The sequence below is a fragment of the Lotus japonicus genome, chromosome 2, assembly GCF_012489685.1.
Source record: "Lotus japonicus ecotype B-129 chromosome 2, LjGifu_v1.2".
NCBI classification, from domain to species: Eukaryota; Viridiplantae; Streptophyta; class Magnoliopsida; order Fabales; family Fabaceae; genus Lotus; species Lotus japonicus.
Window position 1 is genome coordinate 82229717 of NC_080042.1, and position 26668 is coordinate 82256384.

Sequence of the window (26668 nt, forward strand, 5' to 3'; positions counted from 1 at the left end):
ATTAAGTAGACAACTCCAATACCTGAGTAAAAGTTACAAACAAGCTAGTCCGACCTATATCACGAAGAACGCCTACGCGTCCCAACTCCAAAATAACATATGGCACAAGCCAGTGAAAAATTCTCTCCTCCTCATTCAACTAAATTCACATAAACCAACTGCCTGCATTGTGAACCGACTGCATCTCTAGCAGACTAACTGCACCCCCAACCATCTACTTAATTGAGGCCTCATGTGCAACAAACATCCATTACGCACCATCCAAAAGTCAGTGTGCCTGTGATCAAGAAGTAAGTGTAGCTCTTGAAGCCCTTGCTACAATAAGCAAACGTGCCCCCACCCGTTCGATTAAGCAACATTTCAGAAGATCCAACGACTCCCCTCATAAGTTGTACCATTTACCAATCATGACGCCCTGAACCTCGGTGCCCTCAAAACCCGCCAACCCTATAAAGGCGGGGTCATGCATAGCTTATGGTAGACACTCCTCATTCCATCACCCCTTACCTGCCTCTCCACTATTCTAACTCAGGCGTCAAAGCTTCTTCTCAGACACTACCACCCGCATGACTTTGCGACGTAGGAGCCTGCATTCTCCCAAAGAAGCATAAGACTCTTGAAAGGTCATCGTTCTCTACTTTCAATCAACACTCCGTTGAGTGATTTGATGAATTTATATAAAACGTCCTATATACTTTTTAACCTTTTCTTGACATAATTAATTCAAGTAAATAAACATGGTAACAACTAACAAGTAACAAAACGTAGCGATTTGAAAGCAGGTGGAGTGAAAAAGGTGTGTGGGGGAGAAGCGTTGCACTTCTGTAACGCAATGTAAGCAAGCAAGCAATCTACAGGAGTCAATTTCATGATTCAATTCAATTGAATTCAACTCAACTAGAGCCAAAGCAAATGCGTCGGTCGCACGTGCGATTCACCCCACCTCTCACGTGCGAAACAGCCTTGCTCTGATTGGTTCCCCTTTAATTCCCAAACGAAGAGCATCGATTCTCTTCTCTTCTCTTCTCTTCTCTTCTCTCACACACTTCGCACACTCGCACTCGAATCACACACACAAATCTCAGGCAACGAACACACAAACCAGTGGGTGTGAGAAGAAGAGTGAGCGATAACTGATAACGTTTCTTGTTTGTTATCGCTGCATTTTCTCTCTCACCTTCGCATCTCAGATCGAACAAATCCAGGTCAGTTCTTCAATCCAAACCAAAATTCACCATCGCAATTCGTCAAATCGAACCACAATATCAATTAATTCACCTCGATTTCTCGATTACGCATTGCTTGCTTCTGATTTCAAATGCTCAATTACTCTCTACTCTCTAGTAGTAGTATCCACTGTGTACTGTTATAGAAGCTCTTGTACTAGTTTACCTAGTTTGCTTGCTACTGCGCTTAACTGCTTCTGTAATTGAACTGGAAATTGCATAGGTTGAGGCATTTACTCGAATTGTAGTCACTGCAAGTCTGCAACTAGTTTTGTCTGCATAGTGTGTGACAGTTGTAAGCCAAACGCCGCGTAACGGCCGAAATAATTTTTGTTTCTTGTGTGTTGTATTTTTTGCTATTGATGAATTTGTGATAATTGTGTGGTTAATTTAGGTTTACCGGTTTTTTAAGTTGCAGGCAGCGTTGGATTGCGCTGGTGATGTTCGTGCGGACTAGATAGCTAGCTACATGGTGGAGACGGGAGAGGGACATTTTAGATACTGCTGTCTCAGATGACTTTTGTTAGTTATATCAATTTTGAACAGTTTTGCTATGGGCATTTGTCTGATAAAATGGCAATGGCTGTGGCGGCTTCTTTTTGTTTCGCTGATACATGTTGTAACTTATAAAAGTGAAGCAACCAGTCCTGATGGTATGATTAAAAATTATATGCATTTCTTATTTTAGAAGCCATGCTTAATTAGGATATAAGTCTGCTTCTGATTTGGTCGCATTTCATATTGATATGATACTAAATTTGGCCGTACTTTATTATGAACGTCTTTAATTTTTTGTTCATATCTTAACTATATTTGTGATATCCTCTGTTTTTCCATTATGATTTCATAATCTTTTTTTGAAGCTAAGTCAAAACTTTGGAATTCTACTTTAGAGCTTCACTCCCTCCTTGCTTGCATTTGTTCATTCATGTGACTTAGTTTAAATTAACATTTAACTAGTTTTCACTTTTTATGCTGTCGACTCCTTTTCTCTTGCATAATGGTTTTGATAGTTATATTATTCTTCCACGTATATAGGTGAGGTACTTCTCAGCTTCAGGACAGCAGTTGTTAATTCTGATGGTTTAGGATGGAGGCCAGAGGAGCCGAACCCGTGTAAATGGAAGGGAGTGAAATGTGATCCAAAAACCAAGAGAGTAACGCATCTGTGAGTTTATAATTTTTGCATTTCTTGTATTGCACTTGCTACAAGACACGGTTTTGTACTGATGGAAATGTTTCTTACGTCATCTTGTTTTGACTGACTGTTGTAATTCGTCACATGTATCACGTAGAGGGTAAATAGATTATTTCACGAGTCATGTAATTTTATAAGCATGCCAGACCAGATTTTCATGAAAGCTTCATTGCCACGTCTGAAACATTTATATTCTGATTTAGACTTTAAGTTATGTAAACAATTGTATTACCTAATTCTAGCAACTATTACTGATTGTGAATTTCTGATAAAACAAAAGCCCCTTTTCCTTTTCTCCTTGCTTTAGAGCTAGCTTGGATAAACTTATCAAGTAGCAATTATAAAAGTAGAAAAGGTGAAATAATTTTGCAATTACAATGAGTCTTTTAAATAATAACCTGTCTATTAGTTGAGACCAGCATCACTTTTTTAAAAAGTTATCTCATCTAACTTCGTCATAAATACCTACAAACATATAAGGTTTATATTCCTAAGTTAGGAACCAAATACTTACCTTAGTTGAGAAGCTCCCATCTAAACTGGGCCTTAGTCTACGATGTTTTGACAACATAATGATAGACTTAAATTTCTTCCACCCTACTGAGTCCACCATTTTTTAAATCTTGTTTCTGTTAATCCTCCTCTCTTTTGTTTTGTGGGTTTTGTATTGGAGTGGTGTTGTAATTGAAGCAAGATAGAAGTTAGAACGCTCTTTTATGCGTAAATTTCCTTGACACATTGCATCTGTGTACACTTCACCAATACATCCTAGTGGGAGTAGATTATTTTTTGAAATGGGTTGAGGCAATACCCTTGAGATTGGTAACATGGAAAGAGGTGATTAAGTTCATCGAAGAAATTCTTGAAATCAATACTTGATATGACAGGAGATTTGCTGGCATTTATGCCAGAAATTCTTTATCTAACTTTGCTTTCATTGATGATATTCTAGGAGTCTATCTCACCGTAGGTTAAGTGGCTCTTTATCACCTGACCTTGGGAAGCTAGAGCATCTGAGAGTTCTGTATGTATTTTTAATTTTTTTTATTGCATATATCTTTTCTTTTAAGTTATTCAATTCTGTTATATAATTTGTAATCTAATGATAATGTATATCTGTTGTAGTGCTCTTCATAACAACAACTTCTATGGGAAAATTCCATCAGAATTGGGAAATTGCACTGAATTGGAAGGAATGTATGTATTAAATTTGGTTCATTAGCTAAGTTTTGTACCATTTTCTTGTTTTTCTGTTCACCCTGGAAAATCATCGGCATTTAGCTTTGTTGATGGTGATATTTGGACAATTCAATTTAACAACAGAATTTCACTTTTGTTAACATTGATTTAATGCTCATACTATTGCTTATTACATATTCATACAAACAATTTTACTTTCTGCATAGCCATGCATCACATGTTATGGTATACTTCACGGTCACACTTAGAGCTTGACATTTTGGAGTTAGTTTCTAATATCACTTCACTTTCTGGAAGAAAGCTTATATAATATAACTACTAGATCTTGTTTTGTATGTTGAGTTTTAAATTGCGTAAATCCAATTTTTCTATATTGCTGCTTGGTAATAACTTTTACTTCCGGTTGTGCAGATTTTTACAGGGCAATTACCTTGGTGGAATGATTCCAAGTGAAATAGGAAACCTTTCACAGCTTCAAAATTTGTGAGTTTCTATTAAGTTTATACTTCTCTTTTTATTTATATTTAATTATTTGTTTCTGAATCCCAAAGAGCCTGTATTTTATAAAAAATGACTAGACATCCATCCCTCTCAACCCCTCCTCATATTTACGGGCAACATGCGTCACTCACTAACCTATTAACTAACAAACTATTATTCTGTGAAGTGTTTAGTGTTAACTAACTAATCCAATTAACTGAGTGTACCTATCAGAATCAAACACTGAAGATATTGTAGTACAGTGTTGTTCTGTTTTCATTTGATGAATAAATGGCCCAAGAATACACATTAAAACAAAAAGCAAACTTTGAGATCATTTGTCTGGTGTGTATCCAACAAAGTTGGTTTTTGATTGAGCTCAATGGCGTAGTGTGATCCATATAGCTGACTTCATCTAGTGGTTTAAGGCTTTTGTTGTTGGTTGTTGTCTGGTGTTCCGTGTTCATGCATGAGGTGTGGGTATATTTATCATGCACATGTGTCTGCTAATTTAGGAAAGAACTTTGCCTTTAGTAGTTCGGTTGTTTAGTGAGTTTATATATATATATATATTGTTGAATATCTGTTAAGATTTAGTTTATTATTAGTCTTATCTCATAGAGATATAGTTAAGATTTGTTTATCTATTTTACATTAGTATCTATTTAAATAGAGATGATATCTATTTAATTAGAGATAGGTTTAGATAGATTTAGTTTCTTTTTATCTATTTGTTAGTCTATATTGTAGTTTTCAGTCACGTATTATCAATGAAATATAGATATATTTTATCAAATTCAAGTTGGTATCAGAGCAAGTTTCGATCCTACCGCTGTGAGGGGGCTCCTCCCCCGTGAGCCCCCTCATGGCTACTTTCCAAATCTCTTTGGATTTATTTTTCGTACTTTGCTTCCGCGCTTGTTAACTCTAGCCGTTTTCTTACGGCCTCGTTCTTTCTAAAATACACTCCCCTTTGTCTTGAAACCGTAGTTGCTTTCGTGATGTCTCTCTCCGCTATTTGGTTTTTGGGTCCTATGTTTTGGGCCTGCTTTGCCATCTCCTCATTGTGCACTGTTCACGCTGGTTAGTCAACCCCTCTTTGATTTCTGGTTGTTTTTTCTATCTTCTCCATGGCTGATGCGTTTTGAAGATCACCTGCTAAAGAGGAATTCGGTGTCCTTTGCTCTTTTTTGGATCGCCTCCTGCCACCACCGACCGTCGCTGCCGCCAATGGCGACTCATCTGGTTTTGCTTTCAGATCTGGAAGCGTTTTTCTTGAAATTGTGGCTATGCAACCATATGCCACATTACGACTGTTATTGGATTTGGCAAGTGTGGTATTTTGAGTTTGGAATTTTCAATTCCATTGGAAGCTGGCTAATGGGAATTGCATCATGGGCTGCTACCTTCACGAGAAAAAAATAAAAGTTTCACAAATATAAGGATTTCAAGATTCAGAAGAATCAGAACATTGTTGGCTCATGTGATGTCAAGTTCCCAATACGGCTGGAGGGTCTAGCATATTCCCATGGTTTTGGTCGGCATAGTTGTGGTTTTAGAGTTGGAAAAGATTTTTGGATTGTTTTTGGGAATTTCTCTCTCCGGCAGCAGCGGCTTCTCAAGTTAATTATATTTGTTACAAGCTCTGCATATGACATATATGCTCTAGCTTGAGGGGAGGATCTGGATATTGTTAAATCTTAATTATATTTGTTACAAGCTATGCATATGACATGTATGCTATAGCTTGAGGGGAAGTGTTGGATATTGCTAAATATCCTAATAGAGACCACAGTCAACCACCGCCGACAATCGTTATCCTTGTTGCTGGTTTGGTGGAGGTTGTATCCAAGAATGATGCTTCTATGGTGATTGTTTAATAGCAGTGTGTTTTGGAGTATCCAACAATCTGATTCAGATTGTTGCGTTCCTTTGCTTTCCTATTTCTCCATAATCCAGTTTGTGCTAATGTTTTTGGGAGAGGCAGAAGCATCAGGTTGAATCTAATTGTATTGCTCCGCTGCATTGTTCTCGCTGGTCCTATTTGTGTTTCGGCCAGATTTGAATTTTAAGGTCTTCTATTTGACGTGTGTTGTGGCGCCACCGTTAATGGTCGTCCGGTCTTCCTCTTCCAGTTTGGTTCATGGGTCTGGTGTGTTTTTCTCATCTGCGAGCGATGTTTCTTGCTGTTTGAGATCTTAGTTTGCGTCTCATGGTTCGAGATGCTCTTATTATATTGATCTTGGCTGACTTTATGCAATTTGGTTTTGAAGGTGACAATGTCACCTTCGTTTGTTTTGTCTCGATTGTTTGGTTTTCTGGTTTTAGGGCTTCAGCTGCGAGTTGCGCTGGCCCACTCTCTAGTTGAGAGTTATTGGTTTTGGTTTTAGGGCTTCAGCTGCGAGTTGCGCTGGCCCACTCTCTAATGTTTGAGAGTTGTCTGTGTCAAAGTTGACACCATTGTTTGTCTTAGAAGCCATCAATCGATTGACCTCAAGTGTGTTTTATTTCTGTGTGGTTGTTGTTGGTGAGTTGTTGTTTCAGCCTTGTTTTGTTTTCGGGCATATTGTTGCTGGTTTTTCGCCCTTGTTTGCTGGCTCAGCTACCCTACGACACTCCAGAAGAATTGGTTTTTGTCTTGCATCAGTTTCAGCCAGATCAAGTATGAGAAGTTGTCTTTTGCCTGCCCATGAATTTACTAGAAGTTTGAAAGGTTATTCAATTCAGAGATTCGCCAAGACCGTCATTATTAAGGATATCTATTAAGATAATTTTCTTCTTGGGTTAGATTTGTGACAAGCTTAAAGCTAAGTAAGCTTTAGCTTGAGGGGGAGTGTTGAATATCTGTTAAGATTTAGTTTATTATTAGTCTTATCTCATAGAGATATAGTTAAGATTTGTTTATCTATTTTACATTAGTATCTATTTAAATAGAGATGATATCTATTTAATTAGAGATAGGTTTAGATAGATTTAGTTTCTTTTTATCTATTTGTTAGTCTATATTGTAGTTTTCAGTCACGTATTATCAATGAAATATAGATATATTTTATCAAATTCAAGTTATATATATATATAAATATATATATATATATATATATATATACATTTGAGAAAATTAGTTAGTTCCTTCATCACCATGTCTCCCTATTTTACAGGGATTTATCAAGCAATTCCCTTGATGGGAATATTCCAGCATCACTTGGGAAGTTGGAGAACCTCAAATACTTGTATGTAGACTTACTCTTTTCTGCTCTGTTTTTTTATTGGTCATTTTTATTAGTTTGGCATTTTGTTATCAAATGAAATTTTTTACTATCGTGGTCTTGTTGGATACTCTGCAGTAATGTATCAGCCAATTTTCTGGTCGGACCAATACCTTCGGACGGTATCCTTGCCAAATTTGCTGGAAGCTCGTAAGTACAGTTTTTTCTGTTTATAGATTATCAGTAGGTTTAAGTTCTGATGGGAATATGCCTGATTGGCTGTATAGTTTGTTTGCATCCTTGGGTTTTCAGGGTGAAGCTATTGGCACTCTCAATTGCTAATGCACACAGTACATTAACAACTCATTATTGTAGTTTCCTAAGTTATCCTTGGCTATTTTTTTTTGTATTAAAGTTTAATTTTAATCAAATGTATTAATATTAGTCTTGTCACACTCCATGGTATTAGTTAGTTAAGCTTTTATTTATGTATTCAAAATCTTACAATTTTCATTATATATATGTTATAATATTTAAACCGTCTTTTTATCTTTTATCTTTTTTTTTTCTTTTCTGGTTTGCTTGGTAGTCACACATTTAAATTTAATAAATTTCTCAATTCTACTTTCTCTTTGTTTGGAATGTGACATAGCTAGAAATATTTTATGACTTTTCATACTGTGAGCTGCATACTTTTGCCTTGTATTTTTCTTAGTTGAATGAAGAGGCGTTCCGTTTAAAAAATTATCAGAATAAACTTTTGTGATAGTTGGTTCATGACAAAGAAGAAGTCTTGCAGTTCCTTCACAGGAATCATGGCATTTGATATTGTTGTTTTGTTATGTTGAAATCCATCTTAGTTTTCCTTTAGGCATAGATTAATTCCGAATATGCCTCATATTAGCTGTCCAGTCTTGTGATAATTTATTATGTTATTCTGGCTGATATTTTTATAGATGTACTAAGTCAGGACATAAATATCATGAATAATTTTATGTTTACATTTTTTCCCTTGATGATCATTGATATTATTAGACTGTCCTAATGTATTGTCTACCTCTATGGATCAATATTTGAGAAAAGTATTCATTTTTGTAGCTTTGTTGGAAATCGCGGTTTGTGTGGAGCGCAAATCAGTTCAACATGTAAAGATGGCTCGCCTGGGACAAATACATCTAATTCCTCGGGTACAACATGATTTTGAACCAAGTCCTTAATCCTTCATTTATCCTCGTGCCAATCTTGCTATCTTTCTTTGTTTTAATGATGTATCGTCTTTTCATATTTTTAGGTTAAATATTTGAACCTTTAGCTTTATAAATATTCTGGTTAAATCTTTTCAATAAAAGGTGGTATTTTAAGTCCTCAACTGATTTTAGATGGAGCTGAAATGAAGAGTGGGGAAACTTTTGTTGAGGATATTTTGAAGTTGGTTGATGTTTTTTGGTTAAATTTTCAATCCTGGACCTATATTGTCATATAAATAAGGGTGAAGTAGAGTCACAACAAGGTTCTGGTGGCATTTCATAATCGGACTGCAATCAACGGAAAATATGAGAAACTTTGGTGTTTGGGTCTTTGGGTGTATGTATACAAAGTCAATCAGTCAGAGGAGTCCCTCTATTTTTTGAATAAAGTTCTGTTTGTTGGGCTATTCAAAATGTCCAACCAGGCAAACTGAATAAATGAAGGAAAAATTTAGCAGCTGTGAGCAAGCTTTGTTTAAAATTGATTAATTTTTTTAGAAATAGTTCATTATGAAGTTAATAATCAAGATTCTGTCTTTGTTCGAGATTTCTTAATAGTGCAAGCAAACAGATCATAATTTTTGTCTGACTTTTGATTCCTTGGCATAGCTTTGATTGGACTTTAATGAGTTTTTGTTTTCACGAAACAGTATCAACAGTGTTGTATATATGTATATACTACAGTTAATTGGATCGCGTTGTTTCGAATTACATTTTGACTTCTTGTTTTGCTCTTTCTAGATTCAAATCAAAATGGAAAGAAGAAATATTCTGGCCGGCTGCTCATCAGTGCATCAGCAACTGTGGGTGCACTACTTTTGGTGGCACTAATGTGTTTCTGGGGTTGTTTTCTTTATAAAAAGTTTGGTAAAAATGATAGAATAAGTCTGGCAATGGATGTCGGTGCAGGTGACCTTGTCTTTCTTTGGCTTGCAGATAGACCTGTTTAAGCTTGCTTTTCATGCTCCATGCATTGAAAAACCCTTGAATATTAATATCTCCAAATAATGTCTTGTAGGTGCTTCAATAGTGATGTTTCATGGAGACCTACCATATTCTTCGAAAGACATTATTAAGAAACTAGAGACTTTGAATGAGGAACATATAATAGGGGTAGGGGGATTTGGAACCGTTTACAAGCTTGCAATGGATGACGGCAATGTATTTGCTTTGAAAAGGATTGTAAAGTTGAATGAGGGCTTTGATCGTTTTTTTGAGAGGGAGCTTCAAATTCTTGGTAGCATCAAACACCGTTACCTAGTGAACTTACGAGGATATTGCAATTCACCTACGTCAAAGTTGTTAATATATGACTACCTACCTGGTGGTAGTCTCGATGAAGTTCTTCATGGTAAGATGCCTATTTAAATACTTAATAGATTTTCATCATCAAATTAATGCATGAAACAAGTACAGCTGTATTATTGGGCGCTAGTGCTGGACTTAAAGGCTGGCATATGGCAATTACTAATTAGAACGTCAATGCTTACATGTGGTAATCATCATCTAGTTCTCCTTGATTAAAAACTCTCAAAAAAGGTCCCTACATAAATATATATGTAATATGTTACACGCATTCATTATTAAACAAGTACTTGCAATTGCAACCTTTTCTTTTCCATAGCAGCTGAGCATGTAAAACTTTAGTGCTTTTTGAATACAACTCAACCGGGAATTATGTTGTATGGAACATTTTGATGCATCAAAATTTGGTTGCAAACTTATTAAAATTTCTATCTGCTTGGGATGTGGTGCTATTATATGCTTTAATTGTTTGATTGTTAAATTTGGCCTTCTCATTTATTCTGCACTAGTTGATACTTGATACAAATTCAATTGACATGGAAGCTAGTACAGTCATTATCTCTGCTTTAATCTTTTTGGGAGGATAATGTTGTTTGTGATGCATTGCACAGAAAGATCTGAGCAACTAGACTGGGATTCACGCTTGAATATAATAATGGGGGCTGCAAAAGGGCTGTCGTACTTACACCATGATTGTTCCCCTAGAATCATACACCGAGATATAAAATCGAGCAACATTTTACTTGATGGAAAATTGGATGCTCGGGTCTCAGATTTTGGACTTGCAAAACTTCTGGAGGATGAAGAATCTCACATCACCACAATTGTTGCTGGGACATTTGGTTATCTTGCTCCAGGTAAGCAATGTTGAATGGATATGATATTGACCTGATAGATAGTTGGCTGGAGCATGATTAATGATTTTAGCCTTTAAATTATTAATCAAATTCTGCTGGTGTCAGGGTATGTATAGCTAGTTAATACGTGGTCTCATACTGCATGGATATTCTAGTTAATACGTGGTCTCATACTGCATGGATATTTATATGTTTATCTCTTGTTTTGATGTGTTCACAGGAAATATCTTTCTGTTGTAAGTGCTTCTGAAATTGTACTAGATTGATTTATGAGAAAGATGAAATACATCGGTGTTGAAGTCTTTCTTCCTCTGGCCATTAAAGAGAGAGGGGGAGCATGAGAGAAAATTGTTGAATATGTTCAAACTTCAAAGCCTTTATAACATAAAGTAGCTGCTAATAATCAATATACATGTTAAGCTTCACCATTTCGTTACTTGGAGTGGCTGGTTATGTTTGGGGTGTGCTAAAATGTGGGTTTTTGTTGGACTATTAGTTTTCCATTTTAACTACACGCCTGATCAAGCCTTTGTACTACAGAGTATATGCAAAGTGGCAGAGCAACTGAGAAGACTGATGTGTATAGTTTTGGTGTGCTGACACTTGAAGTGCTGAGTGGAAAGCGGCCAACAGATGCATCGTTCATTGAAAAGGGTCTCAATATTGTTGGTTGGGTAAGCTATGCACTTAGATTTTAGTGCGAATTATTATCTCTTTTCCAGTATTTTAAACACTGTAAAATAACTGAAATTAGTTATCATCTTCTAGTACATTCTAGTACATATATAAGCTTTGTAGCTTGTTATGTGATAATTACAAAGCAAGATTCCCATTCTGATGCCACTTATTCACCATCTTTGCAGTTGAATTTTCTTATTACGGAAAATAGGGCGAGGGAAATTGTGGATCCACTGTGTGAGGGGGTGCAGGTAGACAGCCTTGATGCCTTGCTCACTATGGCGATTCAGTGTGTTTCCTCAAGTCCAGAGGATCGACCCACGATGCACCGAGTGGTCCAGTTGCTAGAATCGGAGGTCGTAACTCCATGCCCAAGTGACTTCTATGATTCCGACTAGAAAGCTCGCGAAGATAAATTGGACAGTATGTTGTGTTTGCATCCATGTCACTGCAAATTGCTTGGAAGTCAGAAGCGAAGAAAGAGGCTCAGAATCTACAGTGCCACTTTTTATATCGATTGCATTCATTCTTAAGGTTTGTGATGACAGATGTCTTCATTAGACCACTTCGCGACAGAATTTGTGGTCCTCTGTCGGATGTCATCATTGGACATGTTCATGCATTTCTTTGTCTTCTGAGTTGCATGTGTAACTTGATAGTGGTTCTCCCTTCCTATTTCGTTTTCCCACTCTTGTTAGCATTTGTAATCTTAGTCACATTTGTCCTCTCCAATTTAAGTGTATATGAATGTGTACAAGCTCAGAAAGTCTACTTTTGCAAGTGATTCTTGTTATTTTTTTTGTAATATATGTTTCCACAAAAGAATTCATCAAAAGATGCTGGTTTCACTTGTCTGTAAATGTTTGTGTTTTGTAATGCTTCTTACAATTTGGCTGACAAAAATGCATTTTTTAATAAAATAAAGAACACAATATAAATGTAGAATATAACCACAAAACATAGATTCTCTCACACTTAAGAGGACTATAGAGTAGTGATTAGCTTCTGTTGTATTCTCTGTGGGTATATTAGTGTATTGCTATGTTGAGTTCGGTTATGGTTGTTATGGTCAGTAACATTAGTTCCACTATTAGTTAAGTGATCGTTGTCACTGTAATAGTATTTGGTTAAGAGCCGTTATGTTACACGTTATATAAAAGCGACTGACCTCGCAAATTTAAATTGTGAAGAAATTCAGAATCATTCTTCAAATAAAAATCTTAGATTGCCACTTTTGTCACTTTCCTTGAACTTATTCTCAAGAATTGTATATGGAGAAGATACAATTAGGACGAGTCCCACCACTTTAGCACGTAATTGGACCTTAAAAGAATTATAATCTTTTATCTATCGAGTAAGTAAATATACTCTCCAAAAAATTAAATAAATTTTGTAAAAAGTAAAAACCCAGACAAAAATTATTACACTTTCAGATTGTTTGCTTTGAGTTTGTGCAGACAATATGGTTTCCTTTGATACTCGATAGTACCTTCCTCTTCATGACTTGCTTCAGATAAAAATAGTCTAACTTATTCTTATTCTTTCGTATTAGTACTACACTAGAAAAATTTAAGGTGAGATTTAGATAAGAAAAATAAAATATTATTACATATCCAAAAAAAATATAATTGACAATAAACTTAAAAATGTTGAAAGTTCATAAAACGTGTACTCCATTTACATGCATAATGTATTAGCTTAATCCCCATTTTGATTTTTGCACCTTCAAAAGAATATTTCCACCTCCTTGAATCTTGAAAGTTGAATCACATATTTGATCTTTGACTTGTCTCTCTTATGTGTCAATCACACTCGTCTAATATTTTCCCATGGTATTAAATATTAATTAATGAATTGATCATATTAATTTGTAAAAGTTCAAAATGTAAAACTAGAGTTATCTCCGAAAGTCAAGAGCGTATTTGGTGGAAATCTTAAAAAGACACTTTTTTTCCCCTCAGATTCTCTCTCTCTCTCTTAACCCGACATGAACAACACATTGATAGCAGTTTTCACTTTCACGCTCCTATATCATTATTGTAGACAGTATCTGTTCCGTTGTGTTGTTCTAACTGTTCCAAAACCCCCTTTCTCTTTTTCAACATCCATGTCTATCTTCTCTGCTTCAACCAATTGAAACCCCAACACACTGTTTCTCCGATCACTTCCTCTCCGTTCTAAAAAAAGGTGAAGAATGGATGCTATACGGAAGCAAGCTAGCAAGTTGAGAGAGCAAGTTGCCAGGCAACAACAGGTGATGATGATTCTTATTCTTTTTCTTCTCTCTCAGATTGAACCTTTTTTTTATGTGGGGTGGTGATTTCTGTACTAGTATACTAGTATATTTGTTTACAATTTAGGTTAAAGTTGCTTTTCTAGCAAGGGATGATGGTATTAATTTAAGAAATTTTACAGTGATTTTGCATAGAGGCAAGTTATTGCTTCAGGTTTCAACTGATGGTGTGGGATCCTTAAACAGAAAGTGTAGATTCTGATTGTAAACTGTTCATTTTACTGTGTGATATTGATGATTGTTGTTTTGCAGGCTATACTTAGACAATTGGGCCAACTTAGCAATGAATCGCTCATGACTGATGAATCTGAAATTGAGTGTCATCAGCAACTGCAGAAGTTATACACTTCTACAAAGACAGCTAAGGTGTATTTCTGTAATTAGTCCATTGCATTGAAAATTCAGAGAGTTTTGTTGTTTGGTCAAAGTTTTAACCGTTATTATGCTTGCAGCATTTTCAGCGGCATATTGTTCGCGGTATTGAAGGATTCGTTGCTGTTAGTTCCAAGCAGATGGAGATAGGTGAATTTGCTTTTGACTTTTTGCCTTATGTTCTTGATTTGATTTTAGCCTCAGGGGTTATAATTGTTGTTTTATGCTATGTACTTCAGTAAGAAAGTTGGCGAAGGACTTCTGTAAATATGGGACCGAGAATCAAGGCAGTACTTACCCTCTTTCAAGGGCTTCTATTCAATTGGGTAACTCGTATGATATAGTGGAGAATGAGAGGGAGACTTTGCTTGGGATCTTAGGTGATCAGGTAATCTTTTGGGAAATTTCTTCCGTAGTCTTTAAAAGTTTTTTTTGTAAAAGACTTTGTTACCGTAGAGCATATGATATATTAATGTGCAGATTAAAGTTTTTAGGATGATATTATGCCTATCTGATTGCTAGTCGCTGAAGTAGTTTTTTACTATAACATCATACGAGTTTTGGAAAGTTCAACTTAAGCTAGTATAAATCAACAGTGTTGCTTCATAATTCATACTTGTATTAGGATTTAGGATATTAGTGTTAGAATATAATATAAAGCCATTCATGTGGCCCTTACCCAACAACTTAAGCTTTTGGGATAATTGGCTATTTGACAATTAGTTCTTTTTGCTTGACAGTAACAAGAAGCCCTAGTTTCTTAGAATTATTTACTTAGACAACTTAAAGGAACTATTACTCAATGGAACTCTTTGTTCTTTAGAAATATTACTTAATTACCTTTTATTTTGTAAACAAATTGTCTTTTACCTTCAATTTGTATGTCATATACTCATATTTTGAGCCTTCCATTTATCCAAAAACAAAAACAAAAAACATAGAGACTTCCAATCATGTCTTTTCCTTCCCTCCCTCCCCCCAATTGGTGCTTCTAATTCTGCTTTAGGTTTTGTATAGATTTCTGAGCCACTGCGGGCACAAATAACAGGAGCTCCTCTAGAGGATGCACGCCACCTCACTCACCGCTATGATAAACTTCGGCAAGAGGTAGAAGCGCAGGTAATAATTTACTGCCACAATGGCATGCATATGGTGGTGTGCAACACAGGATATTTATCTTAGATATCTTCTCATCAGGCTGCTGAAGTTTTGAGGCGTCGATCAAAGTTGAGGGATTCTTCTGTTTCTGCAGACAGTTCTATGAGGCTTCAAAATGCAGAAACAAGGTCGAAAGAGCTTAAATCTGCCTTGGTGGCACTTGGTAGAGAAGCAACAACCGCTATGTTGTCAGTTGAAGAACAACAGCAACAGATAACTCTCAAGAGCCTTTGTACAATGGTATTGCTAGATCCTATCATGTGATTGCTGGTTTTACTTTTATGTTCCTCACTGATGCTAAACATCATAGATTATTGCAGTATTACTTTATAGCTAACAGCTGATTGAATGTTAAACTGTTAAAGTTTTGAAGATATCATTATTTGTTGTTCATACAAGAGGAGATGCTCTTACATTTACCAAAAAAATTGGTTCTCATCATTCATATTGAGTTATCTTATGTTTGTTTCACTGTAAACGTTGATTGTAGTTCTATTTTGTATGGTTTTTGAGCCTTGAGAAAATTGTTCTTATCCAACCTCCCAAAATCATTTTCTACCCTTTTCCATTGACAGGTGGATGCAGAGAGAGCCTATCATCGTCATGCCCTTGTTATTCTAGAGAAACTATGTGCTGAGGTTAGCCACCATGTAGCCAAATCTTCTTTCAAATTAGGAAAATAATTCCTAGTTTCAATGTCTAGTCTACATGTTGGCTTCTAGCAATAATATTCTGAACATTGCTTTTTTGTACTGATCAAATTCATAACATGTCCTTCTATTGGATTTTTTTGGAGTTAGATGGTTGATGAGAGACAACCAAAAGAATCTACATCATTTCCTCTGCCAAAAGATGGACACAATCAACCTGCAGATGAGAATGCTAATTCAAACAGCATTGATTATAAACAACACAGTCAAACAGGCACATACTTTTTTGCAAAGGTAAGAATAAATCTGTCTTTAGAGCTCTTGCTCTTGCATTTTACATGGCCACATTCTTGCAGTTGATTGCACAAGATGAAGCCCATAAAGATAATTAAGCTTTGGTTTTGTTGCAACGGATACCCCACACACACACATTGAGAAATCTTGCTGCAAAAAAGGATTCATGTTTTGTTTTGGTATTGTTCAAATATTTTAGAACTCAAACCAGTGATATATTCCATTTACATTCTCAAATTGATTCATGCTCGCCATTGCTTGTCTTGTAGGTAATACATCCATTTGATGCTCAAGCAGAGGGGGAGTTAAATCTATCAGTTGATGATTATGTTGTAGTTCGCCAGGTATTTCTTTAAGGACTTCTATTCGAATATGAGGCTGCATACAATAAAAAATGTTGTCGGACCCTTTCCCAGGAGCTTTAATGTTCCGGGCTGCCTTTTTTTTCTATTTTTTTATGCATCAATTGTTCTCCATATAAATAGACTCATTTTCAATAATACGTTTCCAGGTTGGTTCCAATGGATGGTCTGAAGGAGAATGCAAAGGAAACGCTGGATGGTTTCCCTCTGCTTATGTACAGAGACAGGACTTAATACCAGCCAGCAAGATAACGGAATAAAGTCGACACTGTTCTTTTGAATTGGTGATGAGGCAATAATTGTATATTCTCGTAATCACGGAAAAGCCATAGCATTCATGTGCTTGCTATTATTTTTGAGTGGTTCTGTCATCTGTGCAGTATCTTGTATATGTGAGCATAAAATATATAATAGGAAATGTAGCAGTTTAAATATGTAGATTGATTTATGATTGACATTTGCTTAAGCCCTTGGGGTCATTTTAAGGAGCTTAGGTTTCAAGATGAGAAACTTAGCAATGTGGATAAATGTTGAACTTCTGCTGTCCATATTTATAGAGGATTCTGTATTTCTAAATGAAATTATGGCGGAAATTATTGTCGTATCTAGAAATCTTCGAATAGGAGTGCTAACAATATCTTTCCAACACTCTCTCATTAATTTGTTGAAATTTATGTGGATTCCACTTGAATTTTAACAATCAATGAGAGTGTTCAGTGTTAGAAAGAAAGAGTTGCTAACATAATTATTTTGTATCTTTATAAAGTGGTGAGGTCTTGCCAGACTAGCAAGAAATCAATATAGCTTCTGTTAAAGTGATATAAATGGTTTCAGCAGATTATCTAAAAACAAAATGAATATTCAAACAAGACTATATCATAAAATTCTACCTACGAGGGAGGGGTAGCTCACATGCTGAGTGTGAAGGCAAGTAGGCAACATGTATAGAGGCGTAAGAAAACTAGACATCAAATTTCATCACGTCAAACTGGTACCTAAACACATCAATTTATGCAAGTCCACACTATTATTGCATGGTAGCATGAATAAGCAAGAAAGCACTTGCCTCCATTTCAGCTTAGTAGCCATGTGCGTGAAGATAAGGGAGAAAGTCACTGGGAAACTTTTTGAATGATCTACCTGTGTTGCGACATATTTAGTGCCTGTTTGGATTTATGTTTAAAAAAATTATTCTAGTAAAATCAATATAGTAAACGCGAGTTGAATTGAAGTGATATATGTTAAAATACATTTATAAAAAAAAGTGATTCTTGTTTATGACATTCAGTTGAGAAGTTAGTTTTTTGAAGTTTCATCCTAAAATTGATTCTGAAGCTAAAACTAATCGTAAAAGGAATTATACAAACACCTAATAATTGATTTTAATAGTAGGGAATCAATTCTGATATTTATTGTCTATCAATTTTATAAGAAGGTCTATTAATGTGCGAACCATCCCTACAGGAAGAACTATACTAAGCTGAGGTTCTGTCCAATTTACAGAATTTCTTCGTCTTTGAACACTTTGCCTCCAGCTATGTTGACTTTCTTCTTTTTCTCTTTTGCTAGTAATTCAAAAGCTACAACCAAAGAATGAAGCTGATGGTATATTAAACAGCTCAGGGCATTCTCTGAGATCATTGTCCAACTCAAATTATAAAGCTGTGATTGATTCTATAAAGGTTTTCTGAAACATATCAGATTCTCCCCCACTATGTTTTCACATGCATGCTATGTGTACCTGCAAAGTTGAGCGCCAAATAAAGAAAATAAAAGTACGAACTTTCTTGCACAAGAAGGATCAGAATCAGCTTTTACAGACATTGCTTCTTTTGCAGATCTGTTTGATATTTGTTTACCATTTCAATTTTACATTTCAGTTGCATGATGCAATGTGTTTCCAGAGATCCATGTGAGTGTGACAATCCCATAAAGCAAACACCGTGCACATAATAGGAAAGAGTGAAACATATTGAAGTTTCATACACATTAATTGTTTCCCTTTTCATCATGTTAAACAATGTTAACTTTAAGGTAACTAATAATGATGTTAGACAAGCACATGTCGTAAATAACTTCCTTATCAACAAACACCTCAGAAAAATGGTTGATGTCTAAAATAAATTACTCATCCTGATTCAGTGATGAGTGCAGTTGAGGAAAAAAAAAAACAAGAATAGCTGTAACAAAGTAGATATGGGATGTGAATAAACTCCAAAACAAACTCCACACTTGAACAAAGTAGATAAGAGTTGTAAACCTGCAAGAAATTGCTAGTGTACAAAGACATTACAATGCTACAAGTACTTCGCATTTCATTCAAAAATGTAATGAAAAGGCCAGGAGACTAATAACTATGTCAATGAAGATCATGAAATCGAAACTAATTCGCCAAATATTACCATTTGTATAACAAAATATAGACAATCACCAAACTCTATAAGATATTTGTTTGTATAGAACATTATAAGAAGAAAGAACTATGTCTATGAAGATCATGAAATCGAAACAAATTCGCCAAATATCACCATTTGTATAACAAAATATAGACAATCACCAAACTCTATTAGACATTTGTATAGAACATTATAAGAAGTAAGAACAGAATGCAATTTTGCAGTACATTATAACAAAACCTAATAAAGCAATTTGGACCTAGAATATATCTAAATGAAGAGCATTGTACCCTAATCATCACTGAGCTCATCCTCAATATCTGAAATATTCATCCTGGCAGATACAGACTTAGCCCACTCAACAATCTTCTCAGCCTCACGGCTAACCTTCTCTTCTTCCTTCATTGCCATCTTCAGCATTTTCTTCCTTTGCTTGCTCAACGACAAACCTCCCAAATCAGAAAACAACTCATCACTTTGATCCCAGCCACCAACAACATTCTCCTTGCTTTTCTTCTTCTTCTTCTTCTTCGGAGAGCACCAGAAACAACCCGCCATTCGAGGAGGCGACGGTGAAAACAGAGTCCTCTGCTTCGAACCCTTCCCTTCCGACCTAAACAGCGAAGAAATTGAGCTTTCTTCAGAGGTATGAGAAGAACCTGAAGGTGGGGAAGCAGAAACAGACCCATGTTTCGGTTTTGATTTCGATTTCACCTTTTCTGTGTGTTCATCTGGTTCTGGATCGTTTTTTGGAGGAGAAAAATTGGGAGATTGGTCGCTACCCATGACGGTTTTATTGAGGGTTCTTGAACTGAGGGTGGAAAAGCTTCGAGCTTTGGCGTTAAAGGTTGGTGGGGTGGTGCGGTTTGCGGGGAGAGATTTGAGCTTGCGGAAACGGGAATCGAGGTCGGAGGGGAGAACGGAGTCGGTGACACCGGCGCAGTTGATGGCGGCGAGTTGGTCGAGAAGGCATGCGTCTTGTGCTTGGGAGATGATTTCGTTGATTGCAGAGTCTTCGGTGTCGGAGAGGTCTGAGAATTTCACCATTTTTGTGTTGCAGTGAGTGAAGTGAAGTGAAGTGAAGTGAAGAAGGAGCGTGTGTGAAGATGGACCAAAGAACTTCAACAACGGCTATGTGGTCATGTTCTTAGTGTGAGGGTCTACTCGCGTATTCATAGGGACCCACTACTTGAGAGTTGGTAGACTAAATTTTAGAATTGATTCTGAAAATAGAAAAATTGATGTGCAGTTACTTGAGTGTTGACAAAACCAAGAGATTTTTTCCCCATTATAAAATTGCACCATCATTTTGCTCTGAGAAAATATGGATTGTTTAAACTAACATAAAATTCTTAATGTATATTTTATTAGACAAAAATAAATAATAATCCATGTATAAGTATTTTTTGTTGAATAAAATATATTTTTATTAAATTTTAAATGAAAATATAAATTTTCTACATTTTTAAATATGACCAATTCAGCCTGGTCCAATAGCATCGGTTTTAACTGAATTTGGATCGTTTTATCAGTTTACACTGATCCTGAGTTTTTTTAGCTTCTCACTTCAACATAACCAATTACTTAACTAGCTCAATTAAACCGGCTAGATTGGCCAATATATTTTCACAATTATGATATTCTAATTTCAAAGTTACTCTTACATGGGTTTTTATTTTCCTAAACATGATAGTGGGGTTGATTTGTGCCTTCTAAGTTATATCCTCAACAAAAAAATTCTCTAAATATCTCCTGCTTTGTGTGATTTTTTTTTCAGTTCAAAATGTTAATCAATTACAAGAGATCCTAATACTCTCTATAAGTATATGACCATTGGCCAAAGTGCAGAGTGTCATCTTAACAGGGAAACACTTAGACAGAGTATGATTGCTCATATGATGTTGCTCTTTTTTTAAGGTTACAACACAGATCAACGCGTCCACGTCTCTTAGGCTAGCACTGGGAGGTTTTGAGTGTTGGTTGGTTTCGGGGGGCGTTGAGGGATTGTGGTTCACTGGTTCGTGCTTTGGGGTTTTGATTTTTTAGATTTGGGGCTATTTTTGAACGCAGGGACTAAATTCAGATTAAATACACAGCTTCAGGGATTAAATTGACACTCATGTGGCACATAACGTTAACGTAACACATGAATTACTATTAACAAGGGATGGACGAAAAATCTACATAAAAACCATAGTTTTTTTTTTTGATAGGCACATAAAAACCATCGTGACCGACATTTGCAACTTCAGAAAATTTCGGAGCTATTTTCTAATTAAGGAGTGAATGTGATAGACACTTACAATTTTAGAGACGAAATGAAGTGTTCATGAATAATTATAGGTTGACACCTAAAAAATGAGGTGGAGAGAGGTGGAGGAGGAGAGAGATAGGAAGAAAAGAAAAAGTAAGAGAGAGAAAATATGAAATGTGATAGATGATAAGATGAGAGAGATAGAAACAAAAATAGGTGGAAATAAAATGTTTAAAAAATGAGGTGTGTATATATCATTGCTGAGTAGTGAGTATTCATGGTTGATAATTAGGATTAGCTGCCTCTAATGAAAAATAGAAAAAAGTACTTCAACTAGCAGCCGCCCAAAACGAATATTGCATATGACGTAAAATCTTTAGCAACTCAAACAATGTTCACAATATCAATGGAATGAATAAACTGGGTCCCAACATCTCAGCAACTCGAACCTAAACATGCTAATTGACAACAAATTAAAGACCATTTTCTTATTAAAAAAAATAAAAAATACAACGAAGACTATATGCACTTTGCATATTTGGAACCCTTCTAGTCTTCTACAACTAATATAAAGTCATAATTAATTTCGAGAAGAATTTTTTATGAATAACTATTGGAACCCTCACCTATGTTTCCTGTTCTACAAATAAGACTTTTCATATGCAAGCTGCTCCACATAAAATTTTCAAAAAAGTGGGGTATAATTAGGATAAGTATTCATTTTCCATTTAGCATAGACGATATCAAATCAAATTATAAATAAAGTGGTCCACAAGTTTTCAAAGGATGAAGCTAGAAGGATCAGCATGTTGCTTTTGCTTCTCCACCAAGAAGGGTATTGCAAGGAGTGGCAAAAACAGAGGAGTTTTAAGTTCAGACCACGTTGAGTGGGGAAAGAATGATGAAATGCTCTCAGACATGAGCACTTTTTCGGTCAAAGAACAAGAAAGGAGGCTGAAGAAAGCGTTGGAACAGGAAGCCAGGGTAAGCATGGAAGCAGAGAGGGTGGTTCAACGGGTAAAGCAGGAATCAGCTAGAATTGATCATGCTTCTTCTACAATCAAATCAATTCTCATTCATGAAGAAAAAGTGGAATCGGTTAAATCTTGCGTTTGATTTGAGTAAATTGATTTGTTTTGTAAACTCTTTCCTTTTTCTAAGTTGTGATCACGACCAAGAGGAACTTTTCCATGATCTCTTTAGAGGGTTGTGGTATGCTATTGTAATTAGTTTTTTTTTTGAACAACTATTGTAATTAGTTTACTGAAATGTAAATTTTAATACTCATTATGGTGTATTATGAAATGAAATTTAGTACACTAATTGATAATTCACTGATTAATAATGAGAGACACCTAATTACAAAGTGTATGCGTTGTGGAAGGAGAAGTCGCGTGCAGACTCACTACGTTGGATCAGTTCATTCAATCAGACTCACTAGGTGTATGAGTGGTTGGATATTGCAGAAGTGAGAAGATGATGAAGTTTCAAGGAAGGAGGGTAGAGTAGTTTTCTTAAGGGGAAAGAACAAATTTTGGGTTTTACTGTTTTCATGGATCACGATTGATGAAAAATCCCGTCACCGTGACATCTCCTTCTTCGTGCCAGCCGACGTCTGCACAGTGCACATGAGGATGGTAGATTGAGTTAGGTTGGAATTTGATGGAGATTTGACATTGGATAAAGGAGAAAGCAAGGAGAAGGAGAAGAGATGATGATGATGGAAAATACGAAATTTCGTCACCATGGATTGTTAGGTTAGTACAAGGGGTTGGTATTTCCAGCCTGTTTGTTTGTTTGTTCCATTCAATTGTCACTGGTTTTCCCTTTCCAATTGTCTATAAATACTGCCTTAGTTTGTTGGATATGCGTCCCTGCTTTTCATTCTTCCTGTTGCTATCTCTCTACATATCTGAGAATTGGTCTTTCCACCAATCTTACTGATGGCGTTTACGGCTGTAATATCACCTTCAACTCCTCATTTGGGTTTTTTGTTGATAGGTTTAGCCTTGCTATTGTTTATTTTTGAGTTATTCACTGTTGTGTGTCCGTCCTTCTTTCTAAATTCCAGATCTGAGTGCATTCCCAAGGAGCAAATCGTGGGTGAGCAATCCTTGGGTCAGTAAGAAATCTAAATCGATTTAAATGATACTGATTTTCTTTGATTTTTTCTTACTTTTGATTCATCTTCCATATATTTATCTTCTGTGTGTTTCTTCAAATCAAGTTGGCTATAAATATTCCCACAACCCTCCTCGATTTTTAAACCTTCATATTCTTCAGGTTCAGTTTCCATGTTTGCTTGTATGAGTAATAAGGTTCACGAGTTAATGATTTGAGCTCTAATTCTTTTACTTCTGCATAAATTAGCAGGTATCAGAAACTTATAATGTAGCTTCTCAACCTCATAAAATTATTTTTGCAGGAATCACAACATTGAAAACTCACTTAGCTGCTATCGAGAAGCTTTTGATGTTGTTTTATTGGTAAGTGGATTGGGTGGATGGATAGATACATCTTAGTATGTTATTTGATTTTAGATGACTAATGTTTACTCTTACAATGGTGTTTGATTTTCTTTGTTGATAGTATATAACGGACTTTGTAAGGAAGCACTCCAACAAAATCCTGTACCTGTTTAGTGTTTTCCTGCACTGCAGTTCAGCTATGAATAGTGCAGAGGTGAGGAAGTTGAGAGATGCACATAATCTTTGTATCTAAACAAACTTAAACTATAGACAAGTCTGTGATGCTTTTTAAACTGACATTTACCTTAAAAGATGCATGTATATCCATAGTGATTATACATAGTTTGTTTTTCCTTATTTGCTTTATCAGAAAGGAACGGAACCCACTGAACTTTCATATTCATAGTTTGTGCTCATATTGGTTTTTGCCAATTTCTTCTGATTCCCAAAAAAAAATATAACAGACTTTATATTTCTAATAAATAATGCTGAATTGAAGTAAAAATACCAGAAGAATAGATGACAAGCTTGCTAATTCTAAATTGCAAAATATTTCCTGCAGAATGATGCACCCATGTGGGGAGTTATCAATCTGGCCTCTCTTCTGTGTTCAAGTGGGAGGTGATTATTTTGCAGAAATCACATATTCTTAGCAGTCTCATTGTTTTTTTGTCTTGCACATCCCAGACCACTCATTAATCTGATTATTTCTAGACTAATTGTTTTCAGACGTAATGTGCAGATGCAGGGCTTTGGTCATAGAAGGCTTTGAGGTGAATTTTTGCTATAGCAGTAGTTTAATTTTATGCTTTTCCCCAGCATGTTTCTACCAGTTTTTTAATCAAGGTGATCAAAAGTTAAGTTCAAATCAACCTGAAATTAATTTATTGCTTTGACCTTATTTTTTCTCCTATCAGATTTTATTATAGGTGTTATTATAGATCTCCTTTCACATGAGAAACAAACGATGATCATAAAAATGAAATGATGAAGGTTTATTTCTATTTCACAACTACCTGTTTGAATTTTGGGCTGCTTGAATTTTGGACAGAACTTTGATTCAAGGGTGTCATCCTTCTTTGATATGTAAGAATTCATTTCGTTTTAGCTTTGAAATTAGTTTTACTTTAATTTTAGGGAAGAATTTGGGTCTGATATGGAAGTGGGATGGACTTCAACGGGATTTTGTCATTCATTTTAAGTTATTTCTCCATTATGATTGCTCCATTGTATCTTTTATCTGGCTTTCGGAGTTAGATGTCAAGCATTTCAGATCTTTGTCATAGAAAAGGACAATTGATTTTACTTTAATTTGAGTGTGTGCATGAATTGTTTCTTAGGTGTCTTTTGAATGACTAAACAAGTCAGAACTTGCAATTTTCATTGTTGTGGGAGCTGAGCCTGGTTCTTTGTGGTTCCCATAAACATTGAAAAAAACCATCGAAGTTGTACGGTGAACTAGATAACATAATTAATTTATAAATGATAGAAATAATAAGGACATAATTCAAATCCACGAGTAAGAGATAATTGATCTTTTTTACATATTAACTTGCTCTACTCATGGCTTTCATTTCTGTTTCCATTTCACTACATAATTCATTTCTAAAATCCTAATATATGACAGCATGTTGCACTTTTGGGTAAGTGATTTTACCGATTCTGTGTTTTGCACACGATAGTGCTTCAGTGGGGAATATATGAATTGACACTATTCAAGCTTTTAGATAAACCAAATGGTGGAGAGACTGGCTGAATCAAGTGACTGCAGTGAGTACTGAATGCAGTGAATCCAGATCCCGGATGGATGAGATAAAGTTTATCTTTTATCAGGTAAGCCCCTAATTACGTGGTTTTTTATTATTAGTTTGTAATTCTGATGCTAACTTTATACATTATTTGCAGGACTTGTGTTCATACACCATTGCCCAAACTCTTTATTTTCCATATGTTAAAATCTGAACCATGTCTTAGACTATACCTCTTCTCATCAACCATGTGTATTTTTACTGTGGACGAGCCCTATGTTTTATCAAGTGCTGATTCTTTATTACACATGAGGTTCTAGATGGTGACATATGCACAATAAGAGATGTTTAAACGGATGAATCGGCCAAAATCTAGATTAACCCTTTATGCTCATCTGCATTGTTTAAAATGTCATTGTTCATGGATATTTATTTTTTCTTTGAAATAGCATTCAACCATTCACCATTGTAAAAGATGCATATGCCTTGCTCCTTTATGCTATTTAGTATCTATTTGTACTTATATTAAGTATCTATTTATGGTGGGTTGCCCAAAAGTATGTTTTACGGTTTCCATTATTTGTTTAAGATTGAGAATGTATGTTGGAAACAAAGTAAGACAATGGATGTCAAGAGGGTTGTTGGGAAGAGTCACCAAGTGGGTTCAGACAGTTTGCTAATTCTGCATGCTTTTGAAAAGATCATGGAAGTTTATTTTGGTAACAAAATTGATGGGCTGGTCAAGTATGCTGGTGTCTTGCATGGCTTAGAGGTTAAAAAATATCTCATGGGTTATTTATTGCCTTTCATTTCTACTCTCAATATAAATGAGAATCGTACATATTCTGGTCATCAATGAGATTCATTTATCAATTCTTTTAAATCTCTTCCCTTGCACCTTTTATCCCCCTATCATAATAATAATATACTTTTTTTTACCACTTATTAGTAGGAGTTATAAAACTAATAAAAGGGAGTGTGTTTTTTTCATAAGCCATGAATTTTTTTTTTGATACATCAGAAAATCATGAATATATATATTGAATAGTGTGATATACTAATATTTTTTTTTGACGGTCGATATACTAATATTAAAAAGATGTATTACTCATGAAAGAACCTGAAGCCTAATATTATACAGATGTATTCAGCACAAGATACGATCTATCTTTCTTGGACCCGATTCAAAAAAAAGTTTTAACACATTTTACTCTATTTTTTTAAGGTAACTTACTCAATTTTCAAAAAAACAAAATTAACACAATTTACTCTATTT

At 35.4% G+C, this 26668-nt stretch overlaps 4 protein-coding genes across 4 annotated transcripts; 3 read left to right on the forward strand and 1 right to left on the reverse strand.

Annotated features, from left to right (window-relative positions):
- The first annotated feature begins 1009 nt into the window (after nt 1–1009).
- LOC130740264 (LRR receptor-like serine/threonine-protein kinase FEI 2) lies at nt 1010–12257 on the forward strand. The gene is made up of 14 exons (XM_057592803.1): nt 1010–1205; nt 1645–1879; nt 2265–2394; nt 3377–3448; nt 3550–3621; nt 4036–4107; nt 7263–7334; nt 7449–7520; nt 8409–8497; nt 9299–9466; nt 9576–9908; nt 10474–10719; nt 11260–11393; nt 11583–12257. The coding sequence occupies exons 2-14, from the start codon at nt 1780–1782 to the stop codon at nt 11793–11795; spliced, it is 1773 nt and encodes a 590-aa protein (XP_057448786.1). The 5' UTR covers nt 1010–1205; nt 1645–1779; the 3' UTR covers nt 11796–12257.
- Nucleotides 12258–13349: 1092 nt separating this feature from the next.
- Nucleotides 13350–17130, forward strand: LOC130740269 (SH3 domain-containing protein 2). Its single transcript, XM_057592808.1, has 10 exons — nt 13350–13651; nt 13943–14056; nt 14143–14212; nt 14302–14450; nt 15080–15181; nt 15260–15460; nt 15796–15858; nt 16021–16164; nt 16434–16508; nt 16676–17130. The coding sequence occupies exons 1-10, from the start codon at nt 13592–13594 to the stop codon at nt 16784–16786; spliced, it is 1089 nt and encodes a 362-aa protein (XP_057448791.1). The 5' UTR covers nt 13350–13591; the 3' UTR covers nt 16787–17130.
- A 1899-nt stretch (nt 17131–19029) lies between these two features.
- On the reverse strand, nt 19030–20063 carry LOC130740270 (uncharacterized). The gene has a single exon (XM_057592809.1). The coding sequence runs from the start codon at nt 19967–19969 to the stop codon at nt 19214–19216; it is 756 nt and encodes a 251-aa protein (XP_057448792.1). The 5' UTR covers nt 19970–20063; the 3' UTR covers nt 19030–19213.
- Nucleotides 20064–21881: 1818 nt separating this feature from the next.
- Nucleotides 21882–22486, forward strand: LOC130740271 (uncharacterized). The gene has a single exon (XM_057592810.1). It carries the CDS (start codon nt 21963–21965, stop codon nt 22290–22292), a length of 330 nt encoding a protein of 109 aa, XP_057448793.1. The 5' UTR covers nt 21882–21962; the 3' UTR covers nt 22293–22486.
- Nucleotides 22487–26668: the final 4182 nt, after the last annotated feature.